A 16,713-nucleotide genomic window follows, 5' to 3' on the forward strand; every position below is an offset into this window, starting at 1 on the left:
ATTAGTTGAGATATATTTCCATATATGTATATAGGAACTATTTATATTAGGGGAACTTCCTGCTTCAGTGTTAACAATGCTATAATTACGAGTTTTTATATCTGGTATAATTGATTAATCGAGCCACGGTCTCACCCTTTCGCACATTTTGCACAGAACACAAGAAGCCCAGTAAGTAGCGCATTTGAGGCTCTGAAAAGTGGAATATAAGATTAATCCGTGGCAGATGGCCAACGAACCTGGGAAGCCGACCTTGAGGTCACGCTTCTGCACCGTCTTGGACCACGAGGTGCTAGATCCGAATGAGTACATGGTGCACTTCGCCAAGCGGAGGAAGGATGAGCTCATAATCGAGAGCCAGATGTGCGGTTGGTGCTACAAACTGGATTTTGAAAACCTCGAAACACCCAAGTTGTCCGGGAAGCAGTCCCCCAAACTTTCGGATGCGCGCATCAGCCAGCGGAGTACCAGCCCACCAGGAGCAGGAGGAGGAACAGGAGGAGCAGCAGCAGGAGCCGGAGCAGAGATCCCCGGTCCATCCACTTCGAGTGATGCCTTGGTGCGGGGTATTCAACCCTGGTTGGGCAAAAGTATTGCGTCCTTGGAGTTCTCGGTAGAAGATCCTTAGGTCCCGATACTGATAAATTTGTAATATTTTTCAATAAATAATACGACGTCTGCCTTAAAAACATGCAGCAGCAATGATACTTTCTTTTGACATCTCTTTATTTCTAAGTAATACAAACTAAACATAACCGAATTTGAGAAGAATAAATGAGCATGAATAAACCTAAACATTTATAGAATACCTTCACAGTGCAATAGATACCTTAGGATGGAAAATATTCGCCTCGCCTACTACTGTTTTAAAGAATGCAGAGAATGTATAACTAAAGATTGTGTTTGCCAAAGGATGATGTCCCCCATCAGCGTCCGAAATAATTGCCCCAACAACCGCCAATCACTCAAGTCCGTCCGTCAGTCAGTCAGTTAGGCAGTCAGTCAGCATTCCATCAGGATGTATCTCCGGGCTCCTGGCTTTCCAACTGGGTCACCGGGTGATTTTGGCTAAAAATGGTCTTGGTTAGCGCAAATGCATTTCGCCGGCAAATGACGCGTGCTTCTCGTCTGACAGCCATTGTAGTTGCTGTTTGTGGGCGGTTTGTCGGCGGTGCTGCAGATGGTGGTGATGGTGGTGCAAGGACCCTCGACTGCTCCACACCAGTGGCACTCGAACTGACAGCCGGCAAAACCCTAATTGAAATGGAGCTGAAGAATGGGTTTTCCCGCCGCAGTGAAGTTTGGATCGTGAGCTCGGGCGTAATTAGAAAATGAGCATGGAAATATTTGCGTGTGAAAGCCGCAGACGGCAGATGAATGAAATTTGTTCGAGGCGAAGCTGAAATTGCACGCAAGTCAGTTGGTTTTGGATATGTGCCATGTTTGCGCCATAATATGACTCACCTAGTGCACTCTTTTGATGGCTACATGTTCGGCTGGTCTTGGCCCACGGCCTCCTTGAGGAACTCGAGGTCGGACTCGCTTTCCTTCACCACATCTTCGAATATCTCCCATTGCATGGCGCCCGAGGATTGACGATTTTCCTTCTGGAAGCACTTGATCAAGTGGCGACCCTCCTGCAGTAGAGTGAACGCACTGGGGTACTCGATGATGACGATTACGCCCAGGAACAAGGCCACATCAACGATGCGCTCCAAGTAGCGGTGGCAGATCCATTTCTAAGGGCCAATTATACAAAGTATTTATTTAGTTTCATTATAAGTGAGTAACCTACGGGATCCGAGTCTTTTTTGGCGTAGAAGTCGTTCATAAAGAAGGCCGTCACATATTGCATGGTGGAAAACTCTGCCAGCTGTTTAAGTACAATATATACAGTTTAAATGAGCCTTTAGTTATTAATGTTAAATATTGTACAAACCGTTTCCAAATGGCTGATGACGAGAACCGACTGGTTGACATGCGTGGCCAGGTCCAACTGAAAGGCCACCAGCAGAATATCCTTGATGTTGTGATCCGTATGATCCCACCAAATGTTGCTGTTGTCGCCGGCTGGTCGAATAGAGGTTCTCACTTTGGTCAGATCGAAATCCTCGAGGGTCTAGTGGAAATGCAAAAACTAGGTAACTCATGACGTAGTCCAATATGGTGTGCTCACCGGGGAACGCTGCTCGTCGTCGTCACCTAGGCAGGGGACCAGAAACCATACGGTGTACTCCTGGGCCGTGATGTACTCGAAGATGTGGCGCACCTGGTTGAAGACCTCCAGTATGAATTCCCGCTCCGACAGACGCACTGCCTCATCGATGTGCAGGCATGTCTTGACCAGCTTGCTGATTACATCGTTTGGCGGCATCGGCTTGGAATCGAATAGCTTCACAAAGGTCTCGAAGGGGCTGTCGGGATCTCTGCAATAAGCATGTTGGTTAGTCCTTAATAAATGGGAAAGCTTTCGGAGTAGTTCGAGTTACCTAAACTTTCTGAAGGCGTCACCTTCGCCGTCGCTTTGGATGACCTTCAGCCAGTTGCCGGAGCACTTCTCGTGCAGCTGCCTCAGCAGATTGATCGAGTGCTGGGGCCGCACAAAGAACTTGGCGTGGAACTCCGGGAGGCGGCACGTTTGCCGCTTGCCGCCGTCGATCTGATAGGAGACGGTGTCCAGGGAGTAGACGTCGAATCTGCGCTCGACGGTCACGTGGGTGACTTGGGCATGCAGGTTCCTAGTGGTCGCCTCCTTGGCCTTGCGCTCCGCCCGCTGCTCCAGTCGCTCCATGGCCTGCCTCGAGGTGGAGGGCCCGTCGTCCAGGTCGCTCTCCGGCTCCTGAGCTTGCGCCGTGGCCTTGTCCTTAGCCATGGGATGCATTTCGAAGCTCATGGCGACACTTCCCTTGCCGATTTCCAGCTGCGGAATCGTCTCCAGACTCTCCGCATCCGGATAGGTGAGGGAGCAGAGGAGTAGGATGGCCTGGGCCACGGGCGTGACGGCCGCTAGATCCTTGGGCAGATCCTGGAGCAAACTGTAGATGATCATGTGCACATTGTCCGCTTTCGAGAAGTTGATTTCCACTCCATCGCAGCCCAGGCAATTGTTGATTTTCAACTGATGGAATAATTCCTTTTAATCGGTTCATCCTGCTCTCGATATGAATACAACTCACTGTGATAAATTTAATTGTGTGGTTTTTATTTAGCGTATTATCTCCGCACATTTCTAACAACAATTTGCAATCATTGGTTTCACTCGAAAACTTTTTGGCGTTCTGCAGTGTAGGTAAGTGCTTTGACAGGTCCATCCAACTATCGATAGGGCAGCAATCGATGATTGATTACATCGACTCTGTAAGTCAGTGTTGGGCAATGTTCTTTCAAATTCCGGTATTTGTTTGAAGGCAATTTGAAATGATGGTTGAGTCTGACACATTTTGCTTGTTTCGACAACTTGAACAAGGAATCTTGACCATCCAGCTGGTCCCAGTCCACTAATTTGTTGCTTTGGGGACCTGTGAGCGAACCTAACGCAAATTTATGAATCAGCAAGGAATCAACATTATTATGAGCCATGGGAAGTGAGCCATTAAATTGGCTCGGCCAGGCCAACAGACTGGGTGCATAAAATTAGGATTAACGGCTTTCTAAGTGCCATCAAAAGCCCAACTGTCGTAATTCCCAAATGCACGCACTGAGCAACAATTAGTCCGAAACTCCGACCAGCTCCCTTTTCAAAGAGCCCTATTTTGTTGGCCAGTATGAGTTTGAGACGATGTTAAATTTTGGGACGCGGCAAACAAAGGCGACAGAAACAAACCGAGATTGTGATTTTCTTTTAATTTTTATGACGCTGTCGGCAGAGTTTTCGCTGCATATTTTACGACTCGAAGGAAAGGGAAAAGGAGAACATTTCCTTATCGCCGCCTCTGATGAGGCCCAAGGAAATCATTTATATTTCTGGGCTTTCTGGCCAATTTTATGTCTTTTGCATTTTTAATGATGATTGCCATTGCTGTATTTTCTTCCCTGGCATTTATGCACTGGGGAACTGGCGACCTGGGGACCACACGTCACGCATTTAATTGCGATTTAATAGTCCAAGTGATCGCCAAAAACTTTGGTACAGCGAATGGCACTCGACTCTTCTGATTCTGATGTATGTATATGACCACACATATCTCGAGAGATGTGGAGGAGATTCCGAATCCTTGGCAGCTCGTAAGGCCGGCGAAATGATGGCAATTCAACGGACAGCGCCGATCCAACCGAATGGCCATGCAATTAGATGCCAGCCTTGGGCCACGTGATTCCTCCAACTGGGGATCCTCCTCTCCAGAGATGCAGAGCGGAGATGCGGTTCCAGTCCAGTCCAGTAGTCGTTGGGGCTTTATCGCCAGCATAAATTTGCGCAGATAAAAGCGCGAAAAAAGCGCTGCTCATGTCCACACAGCATTCTTGCGGAAGAGGAATCGTGGATTGGGGGATTGCCCCCACTTGCAATGTCCAGAAATTATAGCAATTTGCTTGTCAAATTGTTGCCGACTTGGCCAATAAATCGTTGGCTTTATGGGCCGCACTGCGTCGCCAGGTGATCGCGATAGAGTTGTTTTAGAAATAAATTCGCCAAAAAGGCGATCCTGCTGGCTCCGCTCCGCACCGCTTAGTGGTTCGTAAACTTGTAAAATGTGCAATTTGGCGGCCGGCTTTTAGTTAAGTCGATCGTTTTCTTTATTTTTACCTGCCTGATTTCGCTAATTTAATGCCTCTTTGCCATCCAGTCGGGCCAATTGAATAGTTGCACAAATCGCTGGCGGATTCAGATCGCTGGGGAGCGATTGAAATATGGTTATGGTGATTTACGTGGCTGTGGGTGGCAATTTGCCATGTTTGCGAGTGATGAAGATGATGATGATGATGGCGGGTTGTTGAGCAGCCTAATTTGATGGCAGTTTACTGAGGAATTTCAAATAAATTATGAGCTGAAAATGATTAGCATTATATCATTAACAGTTTAAGTTCCTTAAATATAACCATTCACTCTACATTTCAATATCAATACGCCATCACCAGTCCACTTTGGTATTTCTTCGAGTCATTTCAGGTTCAATCTGTAAAATTGGCCTTGCAGCTATGTACGAAGATATTTTAAGAGAAAAACCCTCATAATTGCACCACTTGCATTCAGCATTCAACCAGCTAATGTGCATCCCCCTCCCAGCCTATGGCCACATTCTATTCTTCCATTGCCAATCCGCATCCGGATTCTGGCCATGCTTCGCATCTGTAATTACCAGCATTTTTATTGGCTCACCCGTGGGAGCAGCGCTTGCACCTGACATTGCCTGTGTCTGTGCAGGGTATGCAGTAGTGGTTACATTACTTTCTGTAAATGATATGGTCCTAGCTCTAGCATACTTACCAAATATGGCATAAAGCTTATAACAATACTTGCATCATATCAACATTTTAGAGTATTCTTCATGTACTGTATTGATATTGTTTCGAATGCATAGGTAGAGGGTATCCATTAGTCGGTCAACCCAAGCTCGGAATGCCAGATCCTTGAAGCAATCGCAATTCGAAATGTTTACGGTACATTTAATTTCATTTGGATTATTACAATATGCTTTAGGAGGCAACTGGAGGCAACTCCTCTCCATTAACCCCGCTCCCCATTAACCCGGCTCCCCGTTGGCTCCACAACCACAAGCATGCTCCATTTGCCAGGCCGAACAATGAGCCGTGAAGATGGGGCTGCGAGGTGCTCTGGGATTAGAGGGGCAATGTTTGGGGGAAGCGCCGACCAAATCCAGCGATTTTTGGGCAGGTGTAGCGATGTGCCAGGCGGACATATTTCATTGTTGTTGGCAAAGTGTAATTGCGAATTCCAGACAAATGTGAAATTTGAATTTACAAGTTTAACTTTTCTTGTGAAATCATTTGTTCGGGCTGCTCCTTTTTGTGGGGCTCACTTCGTTGTGCGACTCAAGTGTGCAGTTGGCAATTCTCGACTTAGTTCATTTGTTCCATTTCAACGCTTGCCAGCCGAAGAAGTCCTCCTCCTCTGGGAGGAGGAGCAGGCGACGGAGGAGTAGCAGACTGTGGATGCGGATGTGGTTGCTCCATCTTTTGGGGCTCCACATAAACAAATGTACTCATGTCGCAGCTCCTTTCTCTGGAGCCAGTCCCCCGTTTCCCACTCCCCAAGTGCCTTTCACTTCGATTGTTCCATTTTCGTTGCCATATTTCCGGAAGGCGGTACTTCGTCCTTTGTCCTGGCAGAGGTATACTGTCGCTTTTGGGTGACACGCGTAGATAACCCATGTGATTATCTACATTTGATACTCCCTTCTTAGGGAGTATTACATGGCAGATCGACTTGTAAGTACATTATAAAATGAACACATATGCCTATCAGCTAATAACTCTAGTTTAAAGATGTGTATATGAATAAACTATCTTAAAATCCTCATCGAACGTATCGAAATCCCTTAAAAGGTATCTCGAAGGCGCCTCTTGCGATCCTAGCCTATGGCTTATTTCGTTGGCTCTGTTTTGTGCCTCGACGGACGACATCCGGATTCGGGAGCAGCTGGCGAGGCTTAGGCTGCGATCCCGGAATGCTTCACCTCAACGTGCCGCAAAACTCCGCCTCGAATGGAGGGTCCTTAAGGGCGAGGATATGCGAGGAATGCGAAGCCTTCTTGCGCAGCACTCCTTTCGTTTGGCATTCTTGTTTGGCTTTTGTGCATTTGCACGGCTTTCTGTTGGCTTCCTTGTTGTGTTCGGCTGGATGGCTGGTTGGTTCGTTGGATGGTTGGTAGTGTGTTTTGTGGCAGTGTGTTTTTGTCCAGGCTTTTGTGCTCGAGCGTTGTGCCGAAAAAGTTGCATTTCACGTCTTGTTGGACTCGGACTTGCCACGGGTCTCCTCGTCCTCGTCCTCATCGTCGTCCTCGTCAGCTCTCCCGCTGATTTGGCTTCTTCATATTTTGTACCACCAAAGTGGTGCGTTCCGGTTTGCCGCATAAAACACACTGCCACGCCCCCCTACACCTAACCACCCACCCACCACACACACACACGTACGCACACAAATACAATTAGAGACTTGGTTTGTTGGTTCAACTTGTTTGCTTACATTCAACTTTATTTCACTTCTGCTGCGATGGTTTCTTTCAGTCACTATGCAGACAAAGAAATCCAGATCAATTCGATTCCTTCGCTATTAATAGATATTTAATATATCAAAAATGGAAGGGAAGCTGTATTTTTCAAAAAGAAAGACTTTCCAATTTGAAATTGAGGAAAGCAATATGCAAATTGATGACTAGCCCCATTCAATGCTGATTATTGATATGCTCAACTGCATGCTGTTTTTATCAGTGTAGGCCTCAACCCGTTCAGCTGGCAGTGTGCAAAGTTTTTGGCCAACTTGGGCTCTCCGTCGTGGCACCAGCTCCATTGTGTTTTCCAGGGGGCCGGAGGAGGATCCTGAAAGGATGTCGGAAGCGCCTTAACTTAATTCTGCTGGGTTTCTATGCATTCTCGAACGAGGCAGCGAGCGCTGGCACTCTGTGTTTGCTTAAATGTTGTATAATTCACTGATTTCTCTGTGGTTTTGTTGCCATTGTTGGCTTTTTGTTGATGCTCCTGGGTGTGTGCATGTGTGTGTGTGAGTGTGTGTGTGTGAGTGTAACTGCGAGTGTGGCAATGCTTGTGATTACATTACGTATACGTACGTATGCGCAATGTACGGGCACTTGTTCATTTGGCGAACTGCAGCAACTTTGTGATAAGTCCTCGAGAAATATAGTAATTGGATGGATTACAAATAAATGGTGGACATGAGGTTAAGCCATGGAATATTTTTCATGCATGCACATAGAAATAACTTATTGAAATTTATCTATACGTAGCAGCTGGAAAAACTACTACCATAAAAACACATCTTAATTACTAAAATAAATTGAAATAAATGTTTATGCTTCTGGGTATATACAATATCACTTTTGCTGACTGGCTAATATTATTATTACATATTTTTAGATACTCGCCACTCCGACATCTTCATTCAGCCTACTTTCGAACAGTAGATTGCAATAAAATAACCGAAAATAAACGAAAATACGCTGCCCAGCCAATCCCAATTTCAGTCGATTCCCCCATGGAAAACGTAGGGTAAAGAACATGGACTGAACATTGTAAATTGTTGTCCGAAAATTTATTGGCAGCACTTATCAGATTCACTCATAAATCTGCAAAAAGCCCGTCTCCAAAGCCGAGATTGCCGTCTCTTTCGCTCCTCGGCGGTGCGTGGGCGGGTGTGTCTGTGTGCGGGGGAGAGTATCTGTGTGAGGCCGAAATGCACTGGAAAGAATTGTAGGGCGTAGAATCAAAGTTTCCCTTTTGTGACTACTTAGACACCTAAAAGGAAAGTAGTTTACTGCTTCTAAAGGTCTCCGCACCTTTTTTAGAATACATTATTATTAAGTAATATATCTGCACAGAGTTGCTGTGCTTTTTCTCCAGGTGCATCTGGCCGTGAGTGGGTGGCTTGTGCGAGACATTTATTTGCATGCCTTCGCCCGGGTTTGGCTCTCATTCGGTGCTCCATTTCGGTCGCACAGTCCACAAATTAACATGACATTTTTACAAGCCAAACATGTGTACACATGGGCCCGAAAGTGAACCGAACCACTCGAAATTAATAGCCAGCAAAGCAGCATCGGGCGCCCATAAGCCGCTCATTGGACGTGGAATGGATGTGGCCCAAACGGACAGTCGGCACTGCGGCCGGACATTTATGGACATGGCCGAAAAAGTCCGACATTTGAAGAGGAGAGGAGGGACCGAAGTTCGAACAGGTTGCCATTTTATGCATCCATAAATTTAATTACTCAAAGCTACAAAATGTGCAAAAACAAAGGGCCATTAGCTCAGGTGGAAAATGGTCCATGGATGAACTTTCATATCTCGCATTTCTCCGATGCGAACCAACTTTATGGCTCTACACTCTCATCTCTCGCAATTTATGCACTACACAGGGAAATTTTATCATGCGAATAGTTTCGATGCCACTGGTAAATGAAATATAAAATAATAATTCCATAACAGATTGCCATTATCCATTTCTGGATTTACTGCATGTCTGACAACATACTGAAACCAGTTTTGAGTTAGGATTCTGTCGCTGCGACTTGAATGTTCGATAATCTGGCCAAGTGATGTGCTTGGCCAGTCAACTTGCAGATTTTCCATTGACAGAGAGACAGGAGTCCATGAGGCGCACTGGAAATGTGGAAGGGGAAAATCATGACAAAACATTTGGCCAACGAGTTTTCATTTTCTTTGTTAGCTGGCTTTTTTGCTCTCTTTTTTTCCATTTTGGTTCTACTCGAATGAGAATCAGAATGAGAATGAGGATGACGAGAGGACGTCCACGATGATGAAGTTATCGGGCAAAAACAAGCCAAAAGTTGGCACAGTTTCAAAAGTTTGGCCCACATAGAAGAGGCGGCTGGGCGGCTTGGGGCCAACAATCCGAAGAGCAGACTGCTGACTGCAAATTCTAAAACAAGGCACACGAACTTTGTCCACTGCGCTGCAGCGTGCGAAAGAGACGCCTTGAACGGCGATGAAAGAGATGGCCAGTGGGGGGAAGAGAGAGATGGGAGAGTGAACGCACACTGAGGGGACTCAAACATTTCCGTCCGAGTGCGAATGAGTTTAGCCCTCGGATCTCTGTCAATAGCGAGGAGTGGCACATGGACAGGAGCCACAGGAAGTGCCGGCAAAAACAACAGCAGTTGACAAATGCAACAAACGACAAGTTAAAATTCATGTTCATTGTAGATGCCACAAGTTTGCCTTTGCTGGGGTTAAAACACAACGTTGCTCGACATCAAACCAACAAGCTGGCAGTGTAAATGGTAATTGACAAACAGCAGCTTAAGTATTTTCGAGCGATTTTAAGTGTTCTGAATGTCGGTAAGCCGGGGATAAGTGAATGCATCTCAAATAATATTGCATTCAAGAATTTGTTTCTTAAGTCCCAAGATTCTAGTAAAAGTACATAGTATACATGATTTATAGCATACTTTTATGCACCTTTGCAACTTTAAAGCCAAATTTTCGTGGCTTCCGCGAAGTGCTGCTATGCAAACTTAAATGCAGAGCCATTTAAGACTCATCTTAGGTAATTGCATGGATAAACAAGCCAGTTTTATGTACACATTTCAGTAAATCTACCAAGTCTGCGAAAAGCTAAGCTCATCTACTGCCAACTATTTTAATTATTCAAATTTGCAAAACAAAAAGCTCTCGTTTCACTCACCAATCCGAAACAAAACATTTGCGCTATGTAAGTGGCTAGAATATTTTAGCGCCTGGCTTCTTCGGATGGAAAGTGTTTCTGCCACCTCACCTGACTTACTGACTGACTGACTGACTGACTGGATGACTGACTGACTGACTGGTTGACTGAATGACTTCCGTTCCGCTCCACTTTGGACAATAATATGACGCATGCATGTTGGGGCCAACATGAAGTTGGCCGCAAAATAATAAAATGGCTATAATAAATTTCTGCTTTGCAAAATATTCCCAGGAATTCGTGGATGGATTGTAGCCAGCCATCCAGCCATCCAGCCAGCCAGCTATCCAGCCTTTCAAGCGGAAATTGCACATTTTGCAGAAAGTGCTCCCCCGGCGAACTGGGATGAGATGGAGTAGAATAGGAATTAGGAATGCAATTTGAGGTTACGTTAGCAATGGGTAACCGGGCTAACTGGCACTGGAAAAAAAAAGGTCCATGTCTGGCAGTCTTAGTAAATGAAAGAATATGCATACATAGCTGCTAATTGTGGCAACGTGTTTGATGGATGGATGGGCTATAGCAGGTTTTGCAGACCAAAGCTGGTCAGTTATTTCTTCGAGTGCATCGCACCACCAACCGCATTTGACCACATCTGTATGCGCATTTGTTTAGATGAGCGACGGTATGTGTGTGTGTGTGTGTGTGTGTGTCAGCCAGGCAAACAGACAGTTGGACTGGCACTTGGACAGATGTTGGTGTACGCAGAGATCCTGGAAGTTGGTCCCGGCTCCGGCTGACAGCTGCACCCAGGAATCGTCCGTCCAGCGCCCCCAGAAACCCTTTTCCCAGATATTAATAGACGAAATTTGAGTATTGCTTCCGTCATGAATAAAATTTTGCATCCAGAGGGCAGCTGCAGCGAGGAGCGCATGGAGAACTATGTACGGCTCCTCCGAAAACTTTTGACAATTTCCCCACCGCCCACAGCTCCGCCTCCACTACGGACAACTTCTCACCCGGAGCTGGAACATTCGCATTGTCCAGGGCTGCCGTTTCCTTGCCCAAAACTTTTCAAATTGTCCATTCAACGTCCATTCAGCTGTCTGTTTTTGTGGCTTCCTTTTTTTTTCCTTTTTTTCCTCATTTTACATTCTTTTAATTTTAATGATGCGTTCTGAAAAATGTTAAAAGCTAAAAACAATTTCGAGTATGTGCATCTTATGGGATTTGCGCATTGTGCTCCCAATGGGCACAGATGATTGCCCCTTTTGGGTTTTAAAGAAGAAAGTTTAGGCCAAAGGGGTGAACCAAAACTGATATGCAATCTAAATTAAATACCCAACTTAATCAATCAAAAGCCAGGCCACAAAATGCAGAAATTGAAGAAACGCAGCGAGTCGAACTGGGCTGAAACCACAGAAGGAAATGCGGTAACACGCAGAACTTTGCTGAATCAACTACTAAAAGATTTATGGTATCAAAATAGTGCCACATAAAATATTCACACCTTGGCCCGGCTTGGCCAGAATCTAACGACTCTGGAGGGACGCAGGAAAGGGATTTTGGGACTTGGAACAGAGGGAGGAAAGGGGGTAGAAGGGAGTGAGCCAACCAACTGATGCCTTTGGCCGATAAAGCCATTGTTTATACTCCGCACAGCGACTGGGTTGTGGATTGCATTCTGGCCATAAGTTGGCAACATTTTTTATGCGTTCATCATGCGGTCAGCATAAATTTTTCATCGCCAGTTCAGCTTTCCCTCGTCCAATTTTCCTTCGCTGAGCCCCCTCCCCACTCTCCGCTTCCCACGAACATGTTGCCAATTTTGATGTCTGATGGCCATAAATCAGGGCGTTTAAAGTCGCCGGATGAAAAACTACAAATGAATAATTCGTTTTCGGCCATAACATATAAACTATTTATTCCACACCAACATGTTTGCGACCATGTCTGTGTTTCTTGTGGGCTGAGTATCTGTGTTTGCTTGCGTAGGGGAAGTCTTGGAACAAGTTGTGCAAATAAAGAGACACCAATCATGCAAAAGTACAAAAACAACTAATGATGGGCTCAAGGGGTTCGTCAACGCCAATGGGGGACCTTGGTAACCGCTTTTCCTGAAAGCAAAACATTGTATTTCATTGGTGTCTATACGGACGCTCCCTTGAGCGGACAACCTTTTTGTATTAAAACTTCCGCGTACTCACCACAATTGAATGATTGATTGCCTTTGCTGTACTTCGAAGAATCGTGCATGGATGGTGTGCTAAGGATTAAAAAGGATTGCTACAGATCGAATTAGGATGCCGAGCCAGCCCCTGGGCGAGATTAACTCACTTCAGACCGTTGCGCATGTCCCGGTACATGGGTGCGTCGTAGGAGGGTTTCATCCGGCTGACCTGCTGCTGGGATGGGCTCTGCTGCTGCTGGAAGTGCGGCAGCTGTTGGTACTGCGGCTGGTGACTCTGCATGGGCTGGCTGTATTGCCACATCTGGTTGGCGCTGGGACTGGAGCTCCAGTTGCCCGGGTTCGTGGGCGACGACGGACAGGCCGCGGCCATTCCCGTACTGCAGCCGCCCGTCAGACGACCCTGATGCATTTGGGTGGAAGATCCCGTCGGAGTGTACTGCTGCAGCGGCTGCATCTGACCCATGGAGCTCATGGAGCTCATGGGCTGCAGGTCGGGCAGCACTGCATTGATGCCGGGGGCGTCGATGGCGCCCATGGGATTGCCCATCATGGGCATCATGGTCATGCTGTTCAGGGGCGTCACCGCTCCAATCGGCAGCTGGGTGCTCATCGTGGACATGGGAGTCATCTGATTGCCCCCCTGCATCATGCCCAGCGGCATACCCTGCATGGGGTACGACGAGGCGCCCGACTGGCACACGGGCATCTGCATCTGCAGATTCATCTGCGGCGGATTCAGGGGCTGCATGGCCATGGACTGTCCTTGACCCTGACTGGCACCCATGCCCAGGGGGTACTGTGGCACGCTTTTCATCTGAAACATGGGGAAAACAGGGCGTTGTATTCCAAAACTAGAAGAACAATGCATCTATTTGTACCTTGGAATCGGCGTACATGCCGTAATCAGCTTCGTAGGGCACTGAGCAAAAATTCATTATCAATGTGTGGAGAAACTCGGGATATTCCGAAAGTGTTTTAAAAATAAGTCACTCCAAATTTGTATAGAACTTGAATTTTTAGAATTTTTTTTTTGTTTTACTTTCTACCAATAGATCTGAATCCTACGATGAAATAAATACGAATGAGTTATGGAATGGCAAACTTCCCAGACTTCTGACATTGCAGGGAAAAAACCTACTATGATTGCCAAGGATTCAGATTTTAGCGTACTTTTTTCATCGCAAAGGCCTTGGAAAATGAAATGATCAACAATGTCAGAGAAATCAGCGTATTAAGTTGTTACAAAATCAGTTGTTATCACAGCGAGTAAATGGGACACAAAGGCCACAGGACCAGAAGGAAAGTCAAAGTGCAACGGAAGGGCCATCCTCCACAGAAAACTAAAGTAAAGCCGCCCACAAGGCATCACCACGCCCACATCCACTCAAGCCGTCATCCTCGCCCGAGAACTCAGAAATCTGAGGTGCTCCACGACAACTGCTGCAGGTACAAGATCCATACGAGAGCCATGAGACGCTATCAGTGCGACCTGGCCACCCAGTGCCCCTCCCGCACCATCAGTCTCGCCCCCTCTGTGCCGCTCCTGCAACATCCTGTCCGGCGGAAGGTGCTCCATCTGCCGGAAACGGTGGTCATGCACATGCGGAATGTGGAGGACGCCCGCCGCGTGGCGGTTGACAACAGGAGAACCCTAATACAGACCCATGTTTCGGTGCCGGATGGGGAAGCTGGGAATGATCCACACCAAGTCGATCTGAGGTGAGGCAAGTCTACAGAAGAGGAAGGGAGAGGCCCTTATCCAGCTGCATGGATATGGATGACTTGTATGCGGATCCGTTTCAGTAACGATGGGTATTTCTTGTGAAATATACATAGGTGCAATACTTATTAAAGAAATAGGTTAAACAACTCGTTTACAGAAAGCCCAGGAGTCCTAATCTTTGCTAGTTGCCAATCCACATATCCCGCGAGACGAGGGATTCCTCTGCTACTCCTAACTAGTTGCTTCGCCCTAGTGCCCCATGGGCATATCGTGATCATCCACAAGGCCACGCCCCTCCTCCAGTCTGGCCGCCCACCCAAGCTGTCCAGCACAATTAATTTTGCCCCGGCTTGTCAGCTTATTGTTTATCTACATAACTACGGAACACGGCGAACAGAGACCAGAGTACAGGGAACAGAACAGGGAACAGAGGACGGCTGCCCTGAGCTGTCGTGTCATTTATTCTGCTGCTCCGAACGGGCTCGACTTTCGATATCCTTTGGGCCGTGGTGCAGTTGCCACACCATTTATGCCATTAAGTCATTAGCTTTGTTTAACAAATAACAAACTGTCAATGAGTGATTAACGATGTTTTTCGCATGAACTGCAATTAGCCGCCGCCGCTGCCACCGTGGACTTTGTTCGTTGTTCGCCGTTTGCCGCCCGACTTCTTTTCCCTGACAAATGGGTGTGATTTCGCTCCCGGCGGTGTTCCAGTGGATCCGAGGTGCACTGCCTGGATGTGGATTGATGGGTGGTGGGGCAGGCGGATGGCGGATGGCGGTGGGCTCACCGGGTGACAAGCACTCGTTATTGATGCGCCCCCAAGTTGCCGTCACTTGGCAATTATTGTGTATTGTGCTCCGAGTCAACGGCATTTGCCATACTCATAGACATGGTCATGGAACAGTCGCACTCATCGCAGTTTGCATTCATCATTGAAAGGTAGTGTTGGCATTTTTGGAGGTCGAGAATGTAAAATGTTAAATACTCAAATTCAATTCACTTGGGCACTTGAATACTTGGCCATCATAGCTCGGCCAAAAAGAGCCACACACCCAAGAAAATAAGTTTTTTGGACAACTACTAATCCATACTAACAATTTATATCAACTTCTAGCCGATTTTCAAGAAAAAAAAATTCGCCATTTTTTGCATTTTTTGTAAGGGGTACCATCATCAAAATTTGCGAAAAATCGACAAAAATGTAAATTTTCAAATTGGAATACCAATCGATTGGGAATGCAATTGCGAGCTTAAAAATTCATAACATTCAAGATTTTGACCATTTTATCGCTGGTTTTGGCTAAAATACTGAATTTTTGGTTAGAAAATAGGAGACTTTTCTTCATAACTCGACCAAAAAGTGTCACAAACCTTAGTAAATGACTTTTTTGTACAGCTAATGATCCAAACTAATGACCCAAGTCACCATCCTGCGGGTTTTTGTAAATTTGATTTTTGCCAATTTTTGCATTTTTTGTAAGGGGTACCATCATCAAAATTTGCAAAAAATCGACAAAAATTAAAATGTTCAAACTTGAATGCCAATCGATTGGGAATGCAAATACGAGTTTAACAAGGGGCAACATTCAAGATTTGGACCATTTAAATGATGGTTTTGGCCAAGAATACTACTTTTTCAATAAAAATTTGAAACATTTTTATTAAACAATGGATCCAGTTTGTATGGCTAGGTTCCTAGCTATTCCTCTGCCTTCATGGCTGCCATCTCTGTTGGTGAGTGGGAGGAAGGAGGAGTGTTAACGCAATTATACCCGTTGACAAGTGTAATGTCAGCCAACCGCGGCTGCCACTCTCATTGGCATCTCCACGAGGCTCCCATTGGCAACCATCCCGCTGTGCCAGCTCCTCCTCCTTCCTCCTGCTCCTCCTGCTGCTCCAGCTCCTCCTGCTTCTCCTGCTCCTCCTGCTGTTTCTGCCGCCGACGTGACACGCTTCATCACTCACTCGCTGGCTGCTAACACGCTCCCCAGTTACCCAGTTATCCGGCCCTCTCCACTACTTAGCCACTCAGGAGGCGCCCAGGAGCGGAACAGGTGGGTTGGGGTATGGCGCCCCAGCTGGCAAAGACCTTTTACACAAGTGCATGTTACTACATACATATATATTTTAGGATTATTGCGAGACTGACAGAATTATTTATAATGGAGAATGGGTGTAACTATATTTGCCTTACCTAATTGACATTGAAGGACTTGCGAACCGCTCCCGTGTAAGCATATTTACACTGTAATTATTATGCAAAATGCAATTGACTCCATTATTTACGATATTGTTAGACTTCGTGAGCAGCATGCTAAATGGGGTGAACCGCATTGGATGGCGACAGCGAAACTTTCAATATATATACATATATATATATGTATAAATTGCTAATTCCATATTTCTATGTATACGAGGATTTTGTAATCCGGCAACACAATATAAATGAGTTTGTGTGCGGTCGCTAATTGCCTT

The 16,713-nt window shown here is 46.2% G+C and overlaps 4 protein-coding genes across 6 annotated transcripts; 2 read left to right on the top strand and 2 right to left on the bottom strand.

The window, feature by feature from the left end:
• Positions 1 to 50: 50 nt before the first annotated feature.
• Positions 51 to 775, top strand: LOC122613454. Its single transcript, XM_043787641.1, has 2 exons — positions 51 to 171; positions 227 to 775. Exon 2 carries the CDS (start codon positions 227 to 229, stop codon positions 626 to 628), a length of 402 nt encoding a protein of 133 aa, XP_043643576.1. The 5' UTR covers positions 51 to 171; the 3' UTR covers positions 629 to 775.
• Positions 709 to 3,432, bottom strand: LOC122613452 (protein ORD). Its single transcript, XM_043787640.1, has 7 exons — positions 3,177 to 3,432; positions 2,490 to 3,118; positions 2,177 to 2,426; positions 1,940 to 2,119; positions 1,796 to 1,873; positions 1,465 to 1,739; positions 709 to 1,399 (listed from the first exon to the last, which is right to left on the bottom strand). Exons 1-6 carry the CDS (start codon positions 3,309 to 3,311, stop codon positions 1,485 to 1,487), a joined length of 1,527 nt encoding a protein of 508 aa, XP_043643575.1. The 5' UTR covers positions 3,312 to 3,432; the 3' UTR covers positions 709 to 1,399; positions 1,465 to 1,484.
• Positions 3,433 to 12,211: 8,779 nt separating this feature from the next.
• On the bottom strand, positions 12,212 to 13,580 carry LOC122613432. Of its 2 annotated transcripts, none has more exons than XR_006325688.1 (4): positions 13,388 to 13,580; positions 12,656 to 13,323; positions 12,526 to 12,604; positions 12,212 to 12,435 (listed from the first exon to the last, which is right to left on the bottom strand). XR_006325688.1 is itself a non-coding variant. In XM_043787610.1 (4 exons), exons 1-4 carry the CDS (start codon positions 13,442 to 13,444, stop codon positions 12,401 to 12,403), a joined length of 819 nt encoding a protein of 272 aa, XP_043643545.1. In that variant the 5' UTR covers positions 13,445 to 13,580; the 3' UTR covers positions 12,212 to 12,400. The 2 variants fall into 2 exon arrangements, 1 of the variants encoding a protein (XP_043643545.1); XM_043787610.1 differs by having other exon boundaries at positions 12,526 to 12,584.
• Positions 13,581 to 13,684: 104 nt separating this feature from the next.
• LOC122613433 lies at positions 13,685 to 14,818 on the top strand. Of its 2 annotated transcripts, none has more exons than XM_043787612.1 (2): positions 13,685 to 14,321; positions 14,370 to 14,818. In XM_043787612.1, the coding sequence occupies exon 1, from the start codon at positions 13,780 to 13,782 to the stop codon at positions 14,230 to 14,232; it is 453 nt and encodes a 150-aa protein (XP_043643547.1). In that variant the 5' UTR covers positions 13,685 to 13,779; the 3' UTR covers positions 14,233 to 14,321; positions 14,370 to 14,818. The 2 variants fall into 2 exon arrangements, with proteins under 2 accessions (XP_043643547.1, XP_043643548.1); XM_043787613.1 differs by having other exon boundaries at positions 14,390 to 14,818.
• Positions 14,819 to 16,713: the final 1,895 nt, after the last annotated feature.

The sequence above is a fragment of the Drosophila teissieri genome, chromosome 2R (assembly GCF_016746235.2).
Source record: "Drosophila teissieri strain GT53w chromosome 2R, Prin_Dtei_1.1, whole genome shotgun sequence".
NCBI lineage: Eukaryota > Metazoa > Arthropoda > Insecta > Diptera > Drosophilidae > Drosophila > Drosophila teissieri.